Source organism: Harpia harpyja, chromosome 7, assembly GCF_026419915.1.
Source record: "Harpia harpyja isolate bHarHar1 chromosome 7, bHarHar1 primary haplotype, whole genome shotgun sequence".
Classification (NCBI taxonomy): domain Eukaryota; kingdom Metazoa; phylum Chordata; class Aves; order Accipitriformes; family Accipitridae; genus Harpia; species Harpia harpyja.
This window is the reverse complement of record NC_068946.1, coordinates 6,310,261-6,331,969: the sequence shown is the minus strand read 5'-3', so window position 1 is coordinate 6,331,969 and position 21,709 is coordinate 6,310,261. Positions and strand designations below refer to the sequence as shown.

At 45.1% G+C, this 21,709-nt stretch overlaps 2 protein-coding genes across 13 annotated transcripts in view; one reads left to right on the top strand and one right to left on the bottom strand.

The window, feature by feature from the left end:
• The window catches only part of UBIAD1 (UbiA prenyltransferase domain containing 1), a 105,781-nt gene extending 87,376 nt beyond the window's left edge, over positions 1-18,405 (bottom strand). The window contains exons 1-4 of one of the 11 annotated variants that reach the window (XR_008235907.1): positions 18,155-18,400; positions 17,281-17,841; positions 15,545-16,345; positions 12,557-14,588 (exon numbers count right to left, since the gene is read on the bottom strand). Coding sequence is in view for 9 of the 11 variants with exons in the window: in XM_052791695.1 (XP_052647655.1) it covers positions 15,858-16,345; positions 17,281-17,803 (1,011 nt within the window). In the remaining 2 variants the exon portion in view is untranslated. Of the gene's footprint in view, positions 1-12,556; positions 16,346-17,280; positions 17,842-17,976 lie in introns of those variants that run through there. The other 10 variants (XM_052791701.1, XM_052791699.1, XM_052791700.1 and 7 more) reach the window with 10 other exon arrangements.
• A 276-nt stretch (positions 18,406-18,681) lies between these two features.
• The window catches only part of MTOR (mechanistic target of rapamycin kinase), a 68,560-nt gene continuing 65,532 nt past the window's right edge, over positions 18,682-21,709 (top strand). For both annotated transcript variants that reach the window (XM_052791690.1, XM_052791689.1), the window contains exons 1-3: positions 18,682-18,775; positions 20,069-20,232; positions 20,614-20,722. In XM_052791690.1, the coding sequence (XP_052647650.1) occupies positions 20,113-20,232; positions 20,614-20,722 (229 nt within the window). In that variant the 5' untranslated portion in view covers positions 18,682-18,775; positions 20,069-20,112. The remainder of the gene's footprint in view (positions 18,776-20,068; positions 20,233-20,613; positions 20,723-21,709) is intronic.

Here is a 21,709-nt window from a genome sequence, read left to right as displayed (position 1 = left end):
GGGACCTCTAGGCTACAGAGGCAGCTACACAGAGGCTATCCAGGCAGCTTAAGAACCAGCAGAGTTCAGCCCTGGGGGCGTTTGAGGTCTGGTCTATTCCTCTGACTCTCATCCCTGTAGTTGTCTGCCTGTCAGAAGGAGGAACTTTTAATCATTCCCTTCCAAAACTTTCCAACACAACTAAAACCTTGACACACTGAGATGGAAAGAAAAGAACCTGCAACAAATCTTTAGAGAGAAAACACAAAACAAATTTAGTGTCACTATACAGCATCTCCCTTTATTCCCCTTTCGACAGCCCTGGGAGCTGCTGGGATTTTAAGCACTCAGCATACTTAAATGTAGATTGGAGGATGGGAAGGCATGTAAAGCACAACAGCAAGGAGAGGGAGGCTGACAAGAAAGCAAGAGGGCTGCAGGTGTTCTGAGTACACAAGGTTTATGGATGACTTATTCAGTAATACACCATCAATTATACCGATGCTGTCTCAGCTGGATTAGCTCCTGGTGGACAGGAGGCAGCTGGGGAGATGGATTCGCTTTTCTGTCAGTCATGATCAAGACCTGCATTCCCCGCTCATTCAAGCAGGTACCTGAGCGCTCTGTTCTGCAGAGCAGTTGCTGACAGCTTCACAAATTTCTGCAGCAGTCCAACAGCCATCTGCTGCTTTCCTACCTGACTTTTTTGGCAGGTCAGTGTAGTGAAGCTAGGACCACTGGTTCACCCTCAGTGCCATACTACTGCTGCTGGTCTGGCACAAACTTCGTGCTCAGCGAGCGTAATTGCAGACCACTCCCTAACTCAGAGGAAAATGGGGGCTCAAGTCTTTCAAATGTTTTAAACAGCTACTTAGAATCCACTGCACCGGGAGATGAGCAGCCTCCCTGCTGTCTACAAAGTGCTTTAAGACCCCTGGAGGGAAGGTGTGCTGGTTTTGGCTGGGAGAGATAACTTTCTTCATAGTAGCTAGTATGGGGCTATGTTTTGGATTTGTGCTGGAAAGTGTTGATAACACCAAGATGTATTCATTACTGCTGAGCAGTGCTTACACAGAGCCAAGGCCTTTTCTGTTTCTTGCATCACCCCACCAGCGAGTAGGCTGGGGGTGCACAAGAAGTTGGGAGGGGACACAGCCGGGACAGCTGACCCCAACTGACCCAAGGGATATTCCAGACCATATGACATCATGCTCAGCATATAAAGCTGGGGGAAGAAGAAGGACGGGGGGGATGTTTGGAGTTACGGCATTCGTCTTCCCAAGTAACCGTTACATGTGATGGAGCCCTGCTTTCCTGGAGATGGCTGAACACCTGCCTGCTGATGGGATGTGATGAACGAATTCCTTGTTTTGCTTTGCTTGCATGCGCGGCTTTCGCTTTACCTATTAAACCGTCTATCTCAGCCCACAAGCCTTCTCACTTTTACCCTTCTGATTCTCTCCCCCATCCCACTGTGAGGGAGGTGAGTGAGTGGCTGAGTGGTGCTTAGTTGCTGGCCAGGGTTAAACCACGACAGAAGGATTCCCACGGGGCATGGTGTTTATCACAAGCACAGCACCACACACAATATGAATCATCACACACCAATGTCACAATCCCTCCAATAAGTTCCTAAGCATGCAGTACACGAAGAAAAAACGATGCCTGTCTGTTTTCTCTTCAGCCCTCCTAGCTGGTCCATGTCATCACTTGTTTGCTGTTTGTGAAGGGAGTTTTTGTGCTTGTGGATTTCTGTTCCTGACTCTGGATCTACAATAATCCCATAATTGTGATGCCAAGCAGCGCCTGAAGACAATTTTATCACAGTCTGTATAATGTGTAAATACCATTAAGTTAGATGGATTTTCTCATTAATTCTCCGTCCCAGTGACAAGCCAGGAATTAACACAATTGATTTTCCAGTCCCTACTCATTATCAATCATCCAAGAACTTAGTCACATCTCATCTGTTCCACCTGGGTTCCAGCATTTATTTGTAGACTTCAACATATATTAAACTAATAAAAAACAATGGCCATAGTGACCTCTGTGCTCAAAACCGAGACAAGAACAAACTATGTATGTTCTTAACTCCTCTGGTGGGAAACTTCCCACTATGTACCACTGTCTCACAGAGAACAAGCTGTGGGCAGGTTAAGGAACAGCCCGTTACCACCTGTTGCACTAATATTTTCCATCCAGCAAACAAAATAAATGCACACCTCTGTGTCGCTCTCTAAAACTTAAAGAAAAAAATACATAGGGTGTTTGTTTCCTGGAGGTGCTCCATTTGAAATTAATAGAAGCTGTATAGTGTTTGCAAGGGACCTCCACAATTCAACCCAAATTCTCCCCATTACTCCCCCTGAAATGCTTCTGACTTTGCTGCTTGTCTCCACTGACAGCAGTGGGAGTGCTGCCCTTCAGTCCCTCAGCAAGGGGAAAGACATGCAGTATCTGACTCAACAGGTTAAGAGAAGAAAGTGAAAACCTGGGAAAAAAATGTGTAAGACCAAAATGAAAAGCAGTAAATACAGCATAAAACTCTTTTCAGCTCTAGAACAGGTTCTGTAAGGCTGCAAGTGGAGAGGAATCGCAAGCAGTGGTGCTGAAGGGAATAATCTCAGTGTCTCACAGTTCTGTTCCTGTGGTTCCCACCACGTCTGTCCCACTGTCAGACCAAACAAGTAGAAGGAAACATTCCCATGGCACACTGGAATTTTGCACTCTTGAGCTTTCCTGATCTCCTTCATTATCATCTCTTTGACCAGGAGTGGATGTCTGGCTCATACAGAATTTTCTGCAAAAATCTACAGATAAGGTACTTAAATTGCTGTCTGGCAAATGCAAGCCCTCTGTCATGACACAGATATGCTTTCAGTCCACACAATCCTCACTGGGCCTCTGTATAAAATGGGGACTCTTTTGGATCACATCTTATACTCTCATTCCCTTACCTGCACCCTCAATCTCTCAAGTATTCTCTTGCTTGTTCCATGTCATACCGCTCCACCGGATTATATACTGTGTAAATCTACCCATTCATCTATCTGTAGCTCACCCAAGATACAGGAAACCCAGAGTGCCATGCACTTTTTCTGTAAACAGAAGCAAGTAGATTGCTGTAGACAAGAAACAGTTCTGAATCCCCTTTTAGTGAGGGCATCTGTTCTTCACATGCAGTCAAAAGGGGATTCATACACCAAAACCGTCTCTCTCATCCATTGCAGAGAGAGATGTTCACTCTGGCTGTTACAGGTTGGTAATGATGAGTGCCGAATGCTTTTGTTGTGCTAAACTGTGAAGGCAAACCTCTTCTTGACCCAATAATCATTTTAAACCTTGTGAGGCAACTGCTTAATCAGATGCTTGCTGATATCAATATAATGAAGCAGTTACCTTTTATCTGCATCTGCAACCCCGTCTTCAGTTTTGTTCTTGTAGATAGTTCTCAGTCCTGTCATGCAGTAGTGAGTTCCATAAATCAATCACACATGAAATAGTGGGGAGGAAAGAGGAAAGCCTCCTCCTAGGCATTTGAAATGCACAATTAGTCCCACAAGCTCTCTGCCTCAGCCAGGAGGGCCTCTAAATAAGTGTAGTCTTTTAAAGCCATCAGCTCTCTTTGGCTCATCTGGATCCAAAAAGCACTCAAGACAGGCTCAGAGATGGAATTATCACTAGATAATAATAATCTTTATGGAAGCTATTTAAGGGTAATTCTAATCTTTTTATTAGATGACTTTAGAAACTTCCAGTGCAGGGATATGGTACAGGTTTGGAATACTAAGCAATAAGAGGTTAGGAGGGATATTTCAATCTGGTGTCTGTTTCTCCAGATAATTGGATTCCTAATCCCTGAAAGGTTATGATCTCAGTTTACTCTGCTGGGACAGAAGGTGCCCAATTAGTCTTTTATCACATGATCCAGTGCAGGCTTTGGCATTGCCTGCAAGACACAGGTAACAATTTGCAAATCATCGCAGCAAGGAAAAAACAAAGATGTTGTAGATACAGGGAAGTCAGGCTCTGATAGATCAGCTTCTGTCTTGTGTTTCTCACTGGAACAGAGAGTGGGACATGCCTTTCTCCCAGCTGCTGTAAAACAACAGCTCACAACATCCACAAACACAGATGATAAAGTCCATTCTGTAAAGGGTGCTGACTTGCTAGCTTGTATGCAAGAGACTGCTCCTGTCTAAACAGAACCGGATAAATACTTCTCCAGCCCAGATCTAGCAGCCCACGCTGAAGTGCTCAGAAGATAAGTTGTCTAGGTAGTATTGCTGCTGTGTTGTCAGCTTTTTTCAAGGTTATGGCACTGAAAGGCAATAGCATTAGCAAAAAAGCATGGGGGATGGGGAGGTGTTCTGTTCTTTATAGAGAACCCGTATTAAATCACAAAATAATCCCTCAAGGACTGTGAAGTGTTTGGCTGCAGCACAGAGGAGCTTGTAAATACAGTGGAACCAAGCTAGCTCTTGTAAAACATCTTCACAAATGCAGAACAAAACACAGAGAACAAGTCAAACACACTATCCCCATCTCAGCAGGAAACAGAAAACATTGATGGGCTTAAATCTAGTCCTAAATAAAAAAAAATTAGGACCCAAAATCAGCAATGGTGTGTAAGGATCACTTCACAGAAGCTAATGAAGTTCACAGTCCAGATTATATCTGGTGTCTTCTTGGTAGTATTAGTGCTATCAACAACCACTGAATGCTTCATGCAAGGACTCTACCAACGAATAAGGAGAAGGAATGTGTCTCTGGAAAAGAAAGCATCCTCAATGAACTGCTCATTTCTGAATGAGACACCAGACAAAGACTGGTGTCAAAAAAGGAATAAAGATCATGGACAATCTGACAAAATTATGTCACCTTCCAGGTACCCGAAGTGGTTGCAGCAGCACAGGGATCATTGCCAAAAGAAAATTGAGCCCTCGTGGTTCCTGGAGATAAATCAAACCCACTGGTTTGTTAATATGGGTAAGGCTTACTGTACACAGATGATTTTGCAAGTTGTTAACTACACCCTTTGAGCAGCCAAAGATCGTGTCTGAATCCTCTCATGCACCAGTGCTGTCTCATGGATGACATTTTGCTGGGTTTTTTTCCAATTCACTGCAGACCACAAAGGTGTGTACCACATTAGGTAAGAAGAATTTCTAATAAGCATGCTGACAGCCTGCATGAGAAAAATATGGAGACTTTTTAAGGTTACACTGAAAATAAAACAAACAAAAAAATCTGTCAGAAACCAAGACTTTCTCCTTTATCAATGGCTGAGCTCATTTCCCCCTGCAGCCTGGTAAATACATCCATTCGCATGTAACTAGTTTTATGGCAGATTTCAGACTGGAACAGATTTTTATAGCCCAACCTTGAACTCTAGCAAGCAAAGAATCCCAATTGGTGAGGCAGTAAGATAAGCTGCAGCATCAGCCGCAGAGCCCTGCTCCAGGACAAAGCACAGGGACTAACATTAGGTGATACAGTGAGCTAACAGGTCATCAGGGACAGGGGCAGAGCACAGCAGATTGCTGCTAGCCAGCTCCCCCATGATCAGGACTCCTGACACATCCCAGCAAGTCCTAGACAGCTCTTCCAGGTCTAGGACTATACAAAGCTCTGCCAGATCCTCTCAGCCCTATTCTATTTCCAGTCTTGGTTCTCCATATACGTCTCTTCCAGCTCACTTCAGTCCTCCTTTACAACCATATATACATGCTATTCTGTCCATCCAGGATGTCTACAGTGAGCACTGATTGAAATTATATTCATGGGCTAGGCAAAAAGCCAGGGAACTCTCTTTACTGTCACTCACTTGGCAGTGATTGGAACAATTTATAGCAAACTGAAGTGTAAGGACTTGAAAATGAAACTATTTCATTTCCATCTCTGATTCAGCTGCCACCTGTAAAACTGCAGACAGGAATATAAGACCATTAGAGCTCCACCAGGCACTGCCTGCATCTTTATGCCTTCTGTGCCCACCCACATCAGCTTTGTTATTGTAAATGCCTCCTCCTCTAGCTGGTCCCTGAACTGATCAGGGACCCCAAACTGATTTATTACCACAAGGACACAGAATAATGCAGCTGTCTGCATGTTTTACAGACAGGTATCACGTGCAGAGTTCAAAGCTCCCAGCATTCAAATGTCCTTTCCTGTCCAAGTGGGCTGTCACCCCAGTAAAGGGGAAGCAGTGCCTGCTAGAACACCATACTCTCTTTGGACTGCTGTTTCACATCAAGGACAAAAAAATGGGGCACAGACTGTGTTTGGCCACTGACATTTTACAAATGCCTGTGCTAGTATTGTGAACAGCCCTCCTGTCACAGGAGCCAGATTCTGACATTCACACCTGGATTGGCACCATTTGATGGTGGCACTTTCCATCAACATCAGCCCCATCCCTAAGATGCTTTATGCTACTATTTCAGCCAAACTGTTCAAAGCTACACAAGTTCCAAATGCAACATTTCTATATGCACAACCATAGCCTGATAATAAATTTTACTATTAAAGCTCTTGTTTGGCAGATGAAAATTGAATAGCCTATTTCCACTATTCCCATTGCAGGATAGACATTCCTACTGCACTACTTCCCTGGGACTCAAAACTATTCTCTGTCCCTTCCCCATACATAGACAGGGCCTCACAGAATTTCAATTTTCCCCCCAAAACTGTTAGCAGGAGAGTGGTGGCTAGAAGGGTCAGGTTTTGAGTGTAAGAGAAAGAATCTACATCAAATTCAGTTTTCCCTAGAAAGTACGAAGTCTTGCTGAAGTAAATGCTGAAAACATTTCTCCATAAGATGCTTTTTACACAAGTCGGAATGCAACACACATTCCCTCCCACACAAAAAAAGCACACAGATCTCTAGAAAACAATCTTTTTTTTTTTCCTCCTGTGAGTTAGCTTGCTAGAGAGATTGACATTCTTCCTTTTATGTCTCAATCCTCAGGAGACATTCAGGGCCCCTAAATTACTTAGATGCGTTTCTTCACCATCTGGAGATGAGTTAACTCTCAATGGGAATGTGCATCACTTTCATATAGGTACATGCATTCAACCCTTCCTGACTCATAGAGAGCAGAAACACCTTGGTGCTGCTGCCTTCAGCCCAGTACTCTTCTGCCAATAGGTGTATCTACTGATCAGAGGCTGCAGAAAGAGACAGAAGAATTTAGGACTTGGCTGCTTCTGGCCATGAACATTGTTCAAGATTGCAGACTCCTATCCACACACATACACTGGGAACAGACCAATTTCCTGCTTAATGGTTTCCCAGGACATAGTTCTACAGAAAACAAGGAGTAGGCCAGTAGACAAATACATAGGATTTGTAATCTCAGAAGGCACATGCCAAGTTCACACACTGCAGCAAGTCACCTCCACTCTCCAAATCCCAGGCTGTTCAGCCATAAGAGTCACACCATCATCTTTGTGAAAATGTTGAATATCTCTCGATGAAGCAGCACTGTATAAAAATGCTAAAATTCCCTACATATAAGAGAGAATCTTTTTTTTCTCTAGAACACCTGAATTTCTGTGTGTCCACATCTTATGCAGGGATACTGACAGAACCACTACAAAACCTGGAATAGTTTAGGTTCAGCTTCCCCAGCTCATCCTTTCTCTTGCGTTTGAACAAATTAAAATCCCGGGATCCAATGACCTTGAAAACTAGGTAATTTGGGATATGGATTTTAGAATTCAGGCTATCACTGCTGAAAGGAGGACAGAGGCAGGGAAGCTCTGTATGCTACGCTGACCCACTATTGCTCACAAAACAGCATGTGATTCCTGCCTCATGAGCGAGTGTGGAAAAAAAAGAAAAATCTTTTGGCACAAAGTAAGACAGGATTTCAGCTTCTGAAGTTCATTAATACATAACTGTCCTCTCCAACTCCCTTCTTGATCTTTCCCCTTAATCCTCCTCTCCCCATCCATGGGCAAATGTTGTTCCACCTTTTCCTGGAAACCTCAACTGCAAAGATTTGAAAAAGCAGGGATACTGCAGGGGATTGATGCAGAAAAGAACTTTATAGAAAGCCTACAGCACATCACTGGGGAGGAAGCTTTGTGTTTCTGGGTGGCTATTTAACTTCTACTTGAGAACTAATTTAAGAAAAAAGACCAGATGAAGAATGGTATGGCACAGCACCAAGTATACTCTTAAGGCTTTACTGAGCTCTAGAACACACACAAAAAAAGCCCCACATGAATCTCTAGCATGTTATTCCCAACCTTTCCTTTATTTACATGGACCGGAGCTAAGGTTTATACAGTAGTAGAGCTATCCCCCACAGGTTAAAATATGACTCAACGGTGGCATACAGTGACCTTATGCCACACAGAAAATAATTTATAATCTATCTGAAGTCATTTCATCAACCCTTGGGACAATGGCTAACAAGACTGGGAAGATGGTTTATTAGACCCTCTTTCCATTAGGCCAAAGTCTGAGAAACTGCTCATTTCCCACAGCATGCTGATGTTTCACAGCCTTATTTGCAAACACTACGCGAGATGTAAATTGCCTGAATTTGCCCCTTATATGGAACAGGCATTCAGTTTATTCCCTTATCACTAGTAAGTCAGCTGATTCAGGGAGCAGGCCTTGTTTTTTGGCTTACTGGGACACCTAAAAACATGCATCATTATTCTTTGTGCTAAATCAGTGACAAGGCACTGTTTCCCACAGAAATTGAACCACTGCCTAAAAGAACTTTCCACTCTACCCTAAAAGAGGAGGAGGAAAGAAGACTCTAGCCTTTATTAAAATGGCTGGGCTATTCAGCATTTCCCAGTTAACAAACTGGCCACGGATCTAGCACTAGAACAAAGAGCAGATGCCAGGATCTCCCACATCAGTTAGCACCTAAAAATCACTGCCAGACCAGAACAGCTGCCCAGTACTAGTCTAGCCTAGCCTAGGACAAGACATCTGAAAGGTGCCAACCAAGAGTTAGACTGTAGGAGGCAGATCCTAACCTCTTCTCCTGTTGCTGAGCTCTCATCACTTTCAAGCCCTTAGAGCAGCATGCCAGATCCTGTGTTTTAGCGAGGTTCCCACTGCTTTCCTTGCTCCCTGACAAACTGCCTATGTAACACATCTCAGCCAGCACGTTCATCTTGATTCATTATTGACAGAGCCATCTGATTAATGAGCAGATTCTCCTCCTTGTTGTTTTCATGAGAAAACAGCACAATGGTGCCATAGATTTTTAATTCTTCAAACCACTCTGGCCTTGGCAGCCTGATGAGAAGTCAGCAGAGGACAGTCAGGGGTTATAGTTTTGTTTGGATTTGTTCTGTTTTCAAAAAAAACATTTGGGTCTTCATGTGCAAAGGTTGTGAACTCCAGTGTGTGAACTTCTCTCTCAAGACAGTGCACGCATGAAGTCTGGGATAGATGCCCAAGCATAGGTTTCCTTCCACGGGAATCGATACACTGGGTTGGGAACCCACTGTGCCTGCAGATCAGCGAGACCTGAATGTTGAAGCAAGTCACACTCTCTCAGCTGACCCCAAAGGAATGCTGAACTATGTCCTTCAAGTATTTATCATTGAGACAAATCCATGTGGCCGCTGAAACATGTGGATTAGAACACAGGCTTTCCTGTGATCTAACTATAAAGGCAACTGTATAGAAAGGATAAGCACTGACAGTACTAAGAGTTATCATGAGAAGAAAGTGTAAAAAAACTTGACAAACATGTTCATTTTGGGTTTTACTCTGAGTTACACAGAAGAGCAAAAACCTTATTTCAGACAATAAAGCATGGGCATTATTTTATCCAGTGCTGGGCCTCTTTGCTTTAGACATACAGCTGCAATAAGCTAGCCGTGCTGAGTTTTATTAAAACTTACAAATATTTTAGCAGTTCTGGGAGCTATAGATTTTAACTTGGCTAGATATTTAGCTCCACCTTAAAATGAAAAATAGCTTTAAAAAGCCAGACCAGCATTTCATTCCTTAAATTGTAATTCAGCAGGTGCAAAACTCCAAGTATAAAGCAACCAAAGGTGATTTAAATAAAAAAAATCTACCAGTGACCTAAAAGACAAACCAATATGTGAGGTGAAAGGCCTAATTATTAAGGTACCAGACCAGAAAAGAGAACTCTTATGTACTCTCCCCTCCAAGGAGCATGACCTTGATTAAGCAGCAGTGACTCAGTCTACTCACCCAAGAAATGGGGAGAATATGGTCCAAGCTCGTAAAAATACTATACAAGTACTAAGGTTTTCCAACAGCGATTCAAGATGTGTTAAAAGCAATTGACTGAACAGAAGTACATCTTATAGACTGTGCAGACACTGCATTTTTTTCCCCACGAGTGTACTACCCATGATGCACAGCTTGCCCACGCTCCTTTGAAAGCTCAGCCCTCAGCATCTCACCAGAATAAACTTATTAAGCCATTAGCAAAGGCTATAAAAATGTACGATAGAACTGACTGACTTTCTTCAAATGCTTGTTCCTGCCATTACCTGCCTCGGCCAGAAGCACCTGTCCAGACATTGGAAATCCATGTGCAGCCATTCACCTTCCAAGTTTCCTTACACCAGAGGAGATCCAATGAGGTACAACCAGACAAATACTAAAAAATCTTGCAAACACAGCTAACATGAATTCATGTAGAGACAAAAAAAAGAAGTAGTTTTAAGTACATATTTGGAAAGTATCCTTTCTCCATTGTCCTGAAGATTTTTGATCCACTGGCTGTAGAGGGGAAAAACACCCCAAAAACCTCCTAGCTGTCATGGGTAAAAAAACATCCTCCCAAATAAGAAGGAAGTGCTGACCAGTGCAGTGACTTAAGCCTGTGTAATCCCTAAAACCAAAAACGCAGGAGGTACACCCCTCCTTCCTCCTCCAATAACAATACAGTCTGCTGCATAAAATGTTTTGCCACTCAGTAAAAAGTGGACCTAGGATTCTGGATCAACCTTGTAGAAGAGCAGAGGAGCAGCAATACCAGAATCTGGTCCACCAATTCTCTCACGGGGAATCAGGTTTTTTTTAGACTGTGGAACAAGGTCAAAGGTACCAGGGCAATCCTAGTGCTCTGCAGTGACCCTTGCCGTCTGCCTGGCAGAGGATCTCTCAGCCTAGGGCACAGGTACCACAGGGTGCTGCAGCAGTGATGGAAGAGCAATGCTGCCATCTGTGGATAATCAGAATTACAGCCTCCACCTAGACAGGCACTGGACAAAAAGGTGTTCAATGTTGCATGAATTTCAAATCTCTAAGCATTTTCTATTAGAGGTCCAGTTTTTTTAAAATGAGTTTAAGCTAACTACTAACAGACTCTGCCTGCTACCAGGACAAAGCATCAGAGTGCATTTTACGGGCAAGTGCAGAACAATTACAGTAGTAACAAAACACCCAACATGTTATCTTCCTAAAGGATACTCAGCAGACTGGTTTCTGCAGATTCAGGAAAAGAGCTTTATGAAATTTCTTTGGGAGGATCCTTGCATACAGCCCATGCGTATCTAGATGTCATGCTATTCTGCATTTTTATCCTCTAAAATTATCTCCAAGTGCTATGACCTTGGGGCCTACTCTGTACCTCAGAAAGGCTGAAAAATATTTCCTAGGCCTAGCTGTCTGTAGAATCATAGAATGCCCTGCAAACCCAAACAGGAAATCACTTCAAAGGAGACAATGATAGTAAGATAGTGTTGCAGGTAAAAGCATTAGCTCCACAATGATTTATAGTCACTAAACTTTACTGCAGGAACTTCTTTCATTCTCTCCTACTCAGATGGATTTTAAACTAGAAGCAAAAACTGAAATCATCATGTTTCACAAATCCCTCACACATCAAGTCTTCTTTGTATCTGTTTTCAGCTATGTAATCATCACAGACAATAGAGGTGGCACAGCCAGGTCTCTCTAGACTCTTCAAACCACTTTAACCACATATGAAAAAAAAAAAAAGAGCCAGAAAGCACATAAGACAATTAAGACTTCTTAGTCTCCTTAAGCTAATTGTACATGCATTTGTATAGAAGACTGCACCAGTGGCCAAGACGGGAAAATTTCAAAGCATGCTTTAGACTCATTTATGACACACACAAGGGAGGCGTTATACCGTCACAGTCCTATGGAGCAAATAAAACCATTACAAGTCAGGAGCAGAGACCATGGCACTGGAAGAATGGCTGACCACACAGGTGAGGATGAAAAAAAATCCATCTTTATTAAAAAGATTGAAAGTTCAGCTGAAACCTCTGTACAAATGCTGAACAGTACATGGCACAGAAAACTGCATCAAAGCAAATTCTGCTCAGGGATGAAAATACTGAAACTACTCTGAAGTCTGCCATTAGTACGAGATGATCACTGCTGCTGAACTTTTTACCCAGTGATATAGAAGGACAGGACTATGTGATTCATAAAAGGACTCTTACACAACAACAAAAAAAAGTATGATCTTTCATGCACTTCTACTATAAACACGGCAGACAAAGACCCTCCTCCTTCCAGGAACATGCTCTAATACATGTGCAAAAATACAATTGGAGGGATATAAAATAATCAAACACAGCATAATTAACAGAATAACATTCAAACACTTTATTGGATAAGAAGAAAGGCCAAGAGGTGCTTTAGGACACATTTACAGATGGGCTACAGATCCGTTCATCTACCAGTGTAGACTCACACTGCAACACAGCTCATCAAGTGAGACCTGAAAGAAGTTTAAAAAGTTTATACTCAGGGAAAGTAGCATGGGAAAGGGAAGAGAGGGGTAGGGAAAGAGACCCAGCATCCTCATCACAAAACAAACCAATAAAGGAACCTCTCTTACCACTCAATGTCTATGTGGAGATTATTTTGGTCTACTTACATTGGTTGTCACCTGTAAGATTAGTTCATACCTAAAATGTTTTCTAGTACTAACATGCTTTTTGGAAAGTACACAGAGATAAAGCACTTTACTTTCAAAGCTCTCTATGACAATGATGTCGGCTCAGCATCCCTGTGAGGTAGGCAAATATTAACTGCTTTCCGAGACACGGAGAACTTAAATGACTTCCTCAAAGCCATGGTGAAGAATGTGTTATTTATTATTAATATCCTTAAGAACCTGGAATGATATTGTTTTTCACAGACAGGGAATTGGAGGCAACCAGCATCTGCTAGTAAGGAATTAATGAATTTTCGTCTTACTCTTACTATTAAAATGCTTTGAACCACCCCCACCTTGAAAAGTGTTCCACAAACATATACATGTATTAGTGAGCTATTCCTTCATCTCTGTAACAAAAAGCACTCGTCCTTTCAGCAGTAAGCAGACATCCTACACAGGGGGCCTTTCCCTGCTAGTAAAGGGTGGCCTAGATACAACTGGAGCTACCTACACTGCTCCACCAATGATCATATCCTAGATCTTTTCACCGTCACAATTACAGTTATGAAAGATATGAGCCAAGTATTAGTTACTTTAAGGAATTTAGCTTGAGTACTCTAGTTTATGTAAAAGGAGTAGAAAAAGATAACTATCCATTCTTTTAAACTGATAGCTATAGAAAAACAAGCTACCATAAAATAAAGCACGCAGCTGCTACATAGGGTAGCAACAAAGCCATGCTGGGATTAACCTAATAAACCCACATATCCCCAATTGCAAGGTTAACAGATTCACCAGCTCAGTCCATATCCCTAGAAAAGCTTTTGCTTTGTAGAAAGTGAAGTGGGTCTCAGAGTCAGGCTCTTCTTTATTCTGTAGGTCCACAAAGAAGTAACAATAGATACTGTGTTGTGTATGTATTGAAAACAGTTTCCAAAACCTTCTGGATATCTCCCTCCATCTGGCTGAGCTCAACTTTTGCATTTTCTCCTCATGTTTCTAATCTAAACGAATATTTTGTAGTTGTCCGTCTCCTCTTGTCTTGTGCCTAGTCAGATTAGAAAGATCATTTGCCCAATTTTAATAGAAGATGAAACTGTGGCTCATAAAATACACCTGCAAAGAATCCTTCCCATTGACTACAGCTCAGCTGTAAAGCAGGAGACCAACAGCTGGGTAACACTGGATAACATGAAGCCATCAAAACAGTCACTTAAATAGCTATACCATGTAATCTTGTAACATCAACTCAGCTTTACTACTGTCAGTACTATCCACCAATATAACACTCAGCACTTTCAGATGAGCACCACAAGGGCATAACTTACCTATGACAGATGCAGGGTAACACCATGCTAGTTTATTGCTAGTTTATTGCTCACATTTAAAAGCCCTTCATATAGTGGTTAGCACACTCCCATGTGGTTCAAAAGCAAGGTTGTCCTCCAGGCACCAGCAGCTCTAGTTCAACACCTGTTACCAATTCCCCTGAAGGTTTCCACAACTCCTGTAAACAAACTTCTCACCAAAACCCTGCACACACAAAATGAATACTTTTTCTTCAACACAGAAGAGAATTCAGTTGCCACTGAGCAACATAGTATGGATCAAATTCATCTTTGCAGTGGAAGTCACACTTTTTCCCAGTTGTGTTTGGCATGTTTTTCCACACTGCTACATAATTAAACAATCAGTTCTCCAAACGGCTACATGAATATCAAGGGGCAAGATCTGCAGGAGAAAACAAAACAACACCATGAGGTGTAGCGGGGGGAAAAGAGGTGGGGAACTTCACTTCAGAGCTAACTTAACATTTAAATGTGATTCAGTCACACAAACTCTGGACTCTATTAGAAAAAATCTTGTTTATAAAAATGTTTTCTTCCTGTTTCCAGCCCTAATTTTTATGCAGAGCCAGTGCAATAATCCTGATTTCTTTCTTCTAACTCTGTATCTCTCTCTTTTGCTCATCTGGGATTCTTTTTAGGCTTCTTGAAATATGACATTTGGCTATAATACTCCAGGCCTCTAAATAAACAGAAAATGACAATTGAAAAAAAAATTTTTTAAACTAAGAATTTGTTCTTCCACTCGTGTCCAGCCAGACAAATCTGGCACTCTGTCAGCTCCCCTTTAACTCCAAGACTGCCATTGCAGAGAGTAAGTTCTAAGCAAATGCAAAAATGGAAACCACTTGTTTTCCTACGCATTGAGGGCTTTTCAGTTGCATGACTTGCATTTATAGCTTCAGCTTTCATAGCGGAATATAAATTTACTGGGTTTGGCTTAAAGTTTGTGCAGTGGGCTATTTGTGCTCCATTTTAGCACCAACATCCCACAGAGATACGTAACTTTGAAATTTCTAGACTATAAGGACCAAGCAGAAGCAACAGTTAATGAATTAGTATCTAGTGCATTTCAGGGGGTTTGGAAATAAAAGCTCAAAATTTGGCTAGGGAAAAAACCCAACAAAAATTAAAACATACAGCAGATGAAGATGAACTATGCTCACAAGGGAGTGAAAGTACTAGCACCTACATTGCTGTGATGCTAAACATTTGGCAGTGTTTTCTGTTTACCACACAGGAGCCACCGGACTCCTCAACCATGGTAAGAAAAGGAGTCATAAGAGCAATCACGGTGCTTGTGAAGGGAACAGAGAGTTTGTATTTGAGGCTGAATCTTACTTTCATTGAGTTGACAGTGAAAGAACTCAGTGGCAGAAGGATGAGTTTCTTTAAACGTTTCCTTATCCTCACGTCACCTTGCTCCCCTGAAGGAAAGCTGCACAGTTCACCCCTTCCGAAGAACTAACAAATCACTTTTTTAAAGCCTGTTGTACAAGCTAACCAACACCAGAGATTATAAAATTCACAGACAACCAACAGCTCAAGACAGTCTCTCCGTTCTTCCCACTGTCCATAATGGGTCATCTACCCGCATCATCCACTGTTAATCAGCATTAATACTGAATTGTGAGGCCTGACTCTACTGCTCTTGTTACAGTTTGGGCAGAGCACCGGCTGGTGCTAGTGTAATACCAAAAACATAGAAAAGCCCCAAGAGGAGATTGAGTTTGGCTGTCCGCTGAGGAATTTTGTTGAAGCTCTGACTCCGAAACTGCCTTTCCAGTGAAAATGCCATCGGGATGGTGAGTAGTGGCAATGCCATGCTGATGGTATAGCGTGTGGCCAGCACACAGAAAATCAGGTAGGGCAAGAAGAGCAGCACGGTGTAGAGAATATAGGAGAACGCAGGGCCGATGAGGATAGCCAAGGTGACAATACCCGCCTGCCGGTCAGACTCCATGTCTCGTGTGTTGTTGCTGTGCAGGATGGCCTCAGTACTGAGAGCTAGTGGGATAGCGTAGAGCAGTGGTGAGACAGACAGATAACCAACCTGCACAGCATGGGCAAACATGACAGCCAGGGGCCCAAAGGTGATCAGGATCACCACGTCTCCAAGTGCAACATATTTAAATCCAATTCCTGTGGCAAGACACAAGAATAAAATGAAGCATCATCAAACAACTCAAATGACAAAAGAGAATGGATAATATAACAGATCAGCCCTTCCCACAGAAATATTGTAAAACGACCAACGCACATGTAGCTATGGCCAAGAAGCATATTTTTTCCTTTTTCCAAACATCATAAAGTAAACGCAGCTTCTGAATTTCTTCAGTCAAACAATGTAACAGAAACTAAGGGCCAGGTTCTAATACCCATCTTCACATCTAGAAGTACCTATTTATGCAGAAATTTACAGAAATAAGGTACTCTTTAGTGTGATCACGCATACTAGAACCTGGTCCTGAAGAAATGTATAAAAAGCTCAGAACAAAACACAAAACTGGCAAGATTCTTTCAAGGAAACTAACATAACTGTTTGAAAGTTTGACAGTTTGAAACCGAGTTTGGGTTTTTTTCCTAATAATTACATTTTTATCTACTCAACCCAAGAAGACAATAAAAATATCCTCCTCTTATTAAAAACAAACACAAACTGTTCTACATTCACAATGAAACTCCACCTAGAGAATAACAACAAAACATTCCAAAACAAAGAAACAGAGTCCACCAATGGAAAAGAAAATATGCAGTTAGCTATACTGCTGAGGGATACGAGATACACATCATGAAAAGTTCCACAGTTCTGATGAGCACCTAAAGCCATATATGTAAATAACTGTCTCAACACCACTTTCCAACTGAAGAACTTAGCATGCCTCTTCCCACATCGTCCCACAACAATCAATGGCAGAGAACACAAGTTTATGCACCAGTACTCCAGGAAATACCACAAAATATTTTTATGACAGTTAACTAGATAGATCACTTGCATCTTCTAGAAACCCTTGACAAATCAGCTAATTCTGTCACGTTTACATTCAGATTTACAGCAAAAGGGATACAGTGCTTACCTCCAGTATAAAGGAAGGAGCTGGAAAGTCCTCCGAAGTAGATCAGGGCCAGGTGCTCCAGCTTGAGCGTTGAGACAGTGTAGAGCCCAGCAGCACAGATACAGCCCACAGTATAGAGGAAGACTCCAAACCGGACTACGTCCTGAGGCTCCAAAATCTGGTCCACCAAAGTCCTGTCGTCACTCTTCTTGTGGTCGATGCCTTTGGAGAAGTCGTAGTAGGTATTCACCAAGTTACCGGCTCCGTGTACAGCCAGGACGGTCACCGCGCTTCCCACCAACAGCCCTGGGTTTAGCGCTCCCTCAGCCCGGTACGCCAGAGCGCTGCCGAGGGCCACGGGGGTGAGGGAGGCGCTGAAACTCCAAGGTCTGAGCGCCAGCACGTAGGCCGCACACTTCTGCCTCCAGGTGCCGGGGGAAACCCTCTCAGCGCCCGCCAGGGCGGCGCCGGCGTCGTTCCTCTCGGTTCCCCGGGGGCTCTCAGCGCTAATACTGATCTTCTGCACCAGGTCTGCCGGCCCCATGCTCTCCCCGCCGCCCCGTCTCACAACAGCAGCAGCACCTAGAAGGGGAAGGGCCGCGCGTTAGCCTGGCCGCTGCCGCCGCGGGGCCCGGCGGGGAGACGCCGCCGCCGCCGCCGCCATGACCGCGCGGGCAGCGCCTGAGGGGGGGGAGGGGAGGCGCGCGCCGCCCTTACCCGCTGGGACGGGCGCCTGCCCCGCCGCGCGCGCGCCGCGCCGCCCCCCCGCCAGCGCCCCGCGCGCCCCAACCGCCCTCCCGCCGCGCGCCTGCGCCTAACGGCCGCTCCCGACCCTCCTCACCGCCCCCGCGCCCCTAAGGCCTACGCGCAGGGGGTTCCGCGGAGGGTCGCGTACCGAAGCGCCCGAGCGAGCAGCCAGCACCTGCCGGCGCCCCGGTGTAAACATTAAATGGTCCACGTCGTCATGCGCGGCTGCGAGGTGTCACTCTGAAGCACACACCAGCACTGCTATACGCGTCATTACGGCAGCCGAGCGCCTACAGCCGGCCGCCGCCCCGGCTGCCCTTGGTCCTGTCATGGGCAGCCGGACTCATTTCAGCGACGCACATCGGGCGCGGCGCGGCACCGCGCCACTCCCTTCGCGCATGCGCACACAGCGCACAGGCTTTACGGAAGGGCGGAAGCCAGACAGCGTCTGGAAGGGGGGCCTAGCGCGGACTTTTCACCAATCGAGGACGCCCAGCCTTACCATTGGTCAGCTTTACTGCCACTCGTTCCCGGCTGTCTTGATGATTGGCCGGAAGGCGACGGTCTCTCCTTGCGGTTCCTCGGGAGAAGGGGCAGAGCTGCGAGCGCTCCTTCCCTGTTGCTTTTTTTCTACTGGTCAGGCGCGGTGCCTATCAAAGTCCTTCTGGGAGGCTATTGGCCAGCAGCGGCTCGCCGGTCCGGCAGGCGCGGGGGAGGGGAGGGCGCGGGGCCCGGAGCGGGGGAGCCGGCAGCGGTCGGGGCGGAGGCGGTGAGTGCGGCTCCGGAGCCTCCCGAGCCTCCCCTCAGCATCGCCTATCCCCTTCCCCTCGCCTCCCTTCACGGCCCTCCCCGCCACGGCCCTCCCCGCGCGCTCCCGCCTCAGCGCCCTCCAGACTCCCGCCCGGCGCCCTGTCAGCGGCACCGGTGCTCCCGCGGGCGCCTCGGCCCCGCGTCGCGGCTCCCCGCCCGGACCAGCCTTACCCGAGCCCTCCCCGCCCCCAGCCCCCACGGCGTTGCCGCTAGAGGCCCCGCGCCCGGCCCGGCGGCCGTGCCCGCCCTGCCCTGCCTCACCCCTCCCTCAGTCCCGGCCTGTGGAGCGACGGCGGCGGGCTCGGGCCCGCCGGCTCCTGCCCGCCGGCTGTCGCGTCCGTCTGCGAGGACGGCTGTGAGGAAATCCCCGCGCTGGGGCAGCCCGGCCGGCGGTGGTGGGGCCGCAGCCACAGGCTGCTTGCTTCGTCCGGAGGAGCTTCTCCTGGCTCCCGGCCGCGGGGACGCCCTGAAGCCACCTCAGGCTGTAATCTCGGTGGATCTTTATGAACCGCGTGGGGGATGTTTGGGGAAGAAGGAGTTGGAAGTTTTGGTGCCTTGTGTCAGTGTGGGCCCTTCCGTCAAGCTCGGTTTGGGCTTATGTAACCAGAAAATCGTGGGGGTCAAGCCTCTAAAATATATTCCACATGCAGAAAGACTCAAGAGAAAGTTTGGTTACGTGTTTTGATAGTAAACATCCTGTTGCAATGATTGGTGTTGCTATAAGTAGACTTCCCATCTCTAAATATCTACAGGAGAATGTAACACTTGCCAGGCCCTGAGTGCTGAGTCTTCCTTGTGTTGGCATAACACTAGAATTTCTGTGGAGAATCTTGGATGGAAGTGTTCAAGGAGGAGTCAGATATGATAACAATATAATCATGGGAATGATTGTGCCTACTTACTATAGGGTAATTGTAAACCCAAATCTGGCCCTGCTATTTTTCAGCTATTGCATGACCCTTGGTTTAGAATTAGATTGCCATGGGGTTGGGCACCTGACCTACTGGAGCATATTTTGGTATTTGAGGAACTAGAGAGCAAATGGGCTGGGGATCAAGATATTATGTGGTGATACAGTTTTGTCACAGGGTCGTAAGGCCTAAGGAATATAGTCATTGCTTGTAACTTTATGCTCTACTGGCACAGCATCCTTGCATGCAATAGGATGTGTGTTTTGGAAACAGGCAGCGTTAAGAAAGCTCCTCAGATATTTCAGTAACTGAAAGCAGTAAAAAAAAGTGTCTCTCTGAAGAACTTACAGGACTTGATGACCCCAAGCCCCAACATACCACCATCATGTCGGGCACTGTGTCCATTCTCCAACAATTTGCCAACGGCTTGAAGAGTCGCAGTGAAGAGACAAGGGCGAAAGCTGCCAAGGACTTGCAGCATTATGTCACCATGGAGCTCCGTGAAGTAAGTGCTGCAAATGAGATAATTTATCCTTGTTTATTGTATGAGTGTGGGGCATGGGCTGGGTACTTTGTGGATGGAGATTTCTGGAATATGGAAGCTGGTCTTAGAGAGAAGGTGGAGCGTAGCAGGGAGCTTACCTTTGCCCCAGCGTGTAGGAGAGGTGAGTGAGTTGGTGACACAGATGGGTGGTCAAACACCAGGATAAATAAACTTGACATGTCTAGGGCACAAAGAAGACATACTGTTTTGTCTTTGTAATGTACAGTTGATTTAACTTCTTTCTGTTTAAGTGACCTAAGAATAGTTATCTTTATGGAGGTTTTGGGGGTAGGAAGGAGGGAAAGAATGCTGAAAACTGAATTTAACTTTTTGCTTTTACAGATGAGTCAGGAAGAATCTACCAGGTTTTATGATCAGCTGAACCATCACATATTTGAGCTGGTCTCTAGCTCTGATGCAAATGAAAGGAAAGGTGGCATTCTGGCTATAGGTGAGTGAAAGTGCTTAATGCCTCTGGTGAGTTTTCTCTTTGTGCATCTATCTTTAGGGACAGATTTTCAAAAGGAATGAGCTATTATAATCGCGGCCTTGTGGTGTCTGACTGCTCAGTATGCTGGGTGCGTGCTCCTTGCTCGGCTCTGAAAATGTGTCTGTAAGTGTCAGCATGGGAGCTGCTGAGTGCTGAGAGTGGCTGAAAACCTGGTGCTTAATGGGCCCTGAGCTCTTCCGGGAGTCGAGCATCAAATGTGAGTGCTGAGCATGTGAAAATTCTGTTCCTGAGCTCAGCTGAGAACAGTTTGGGCATGTCCATTTATATGTGTCAGGGTGGGCTGACTTTCTCAACTCTCTTCTGACTGAGGAGATTGATTCTTGTTATTTAAATTTACATGGCTCAATAACAGCAGCTTCCATCCCTGGGACGGCATCACATAGCTTCTGCTTTGATTTTGATCAGCTGCTCCGTCAGTTGCTCTGGTTCTGCTTTTGCTGTGGCATAGCAGAGCTGCCTGCATCTTGACTCTTAGGGAAATCAACTTGCATAAATACTTTGCCTTCCAAGCAAGTAGCCTGTATTGTAGCAGTTACTTCTTTAATAACCAAATAGGAGGTCCTTATGGTTTAGGCTCACAGACATAATAATCCAATCCCAACGTGTTTGAAGAAAGCGGAAGTCCCTTAGCTCGAGAAATCTTTGTTGACAACATCTGATTTTAAGCTGACAGTATCACTTTAAAATTGTTTCTGTGAATTTAGTGCTGTTGAAAGGTGCCGGCTTGACAACCCTGGACACTGATGGCCTCTTTATCTACAGAGCAGGTACAACCGAGGCACCGGCAGTGAAAGTTTCTGCCACACTGCCGCCTGCCAATATGCCTCCACCCTGGCCAGGAGAGACCATCTCTGAGCTCAGGGGGAGAGCAATTTCCTTGGTCCATTCAGTCTTTGACTTCTCTACTGAGGCGGACCAGCCATAGTA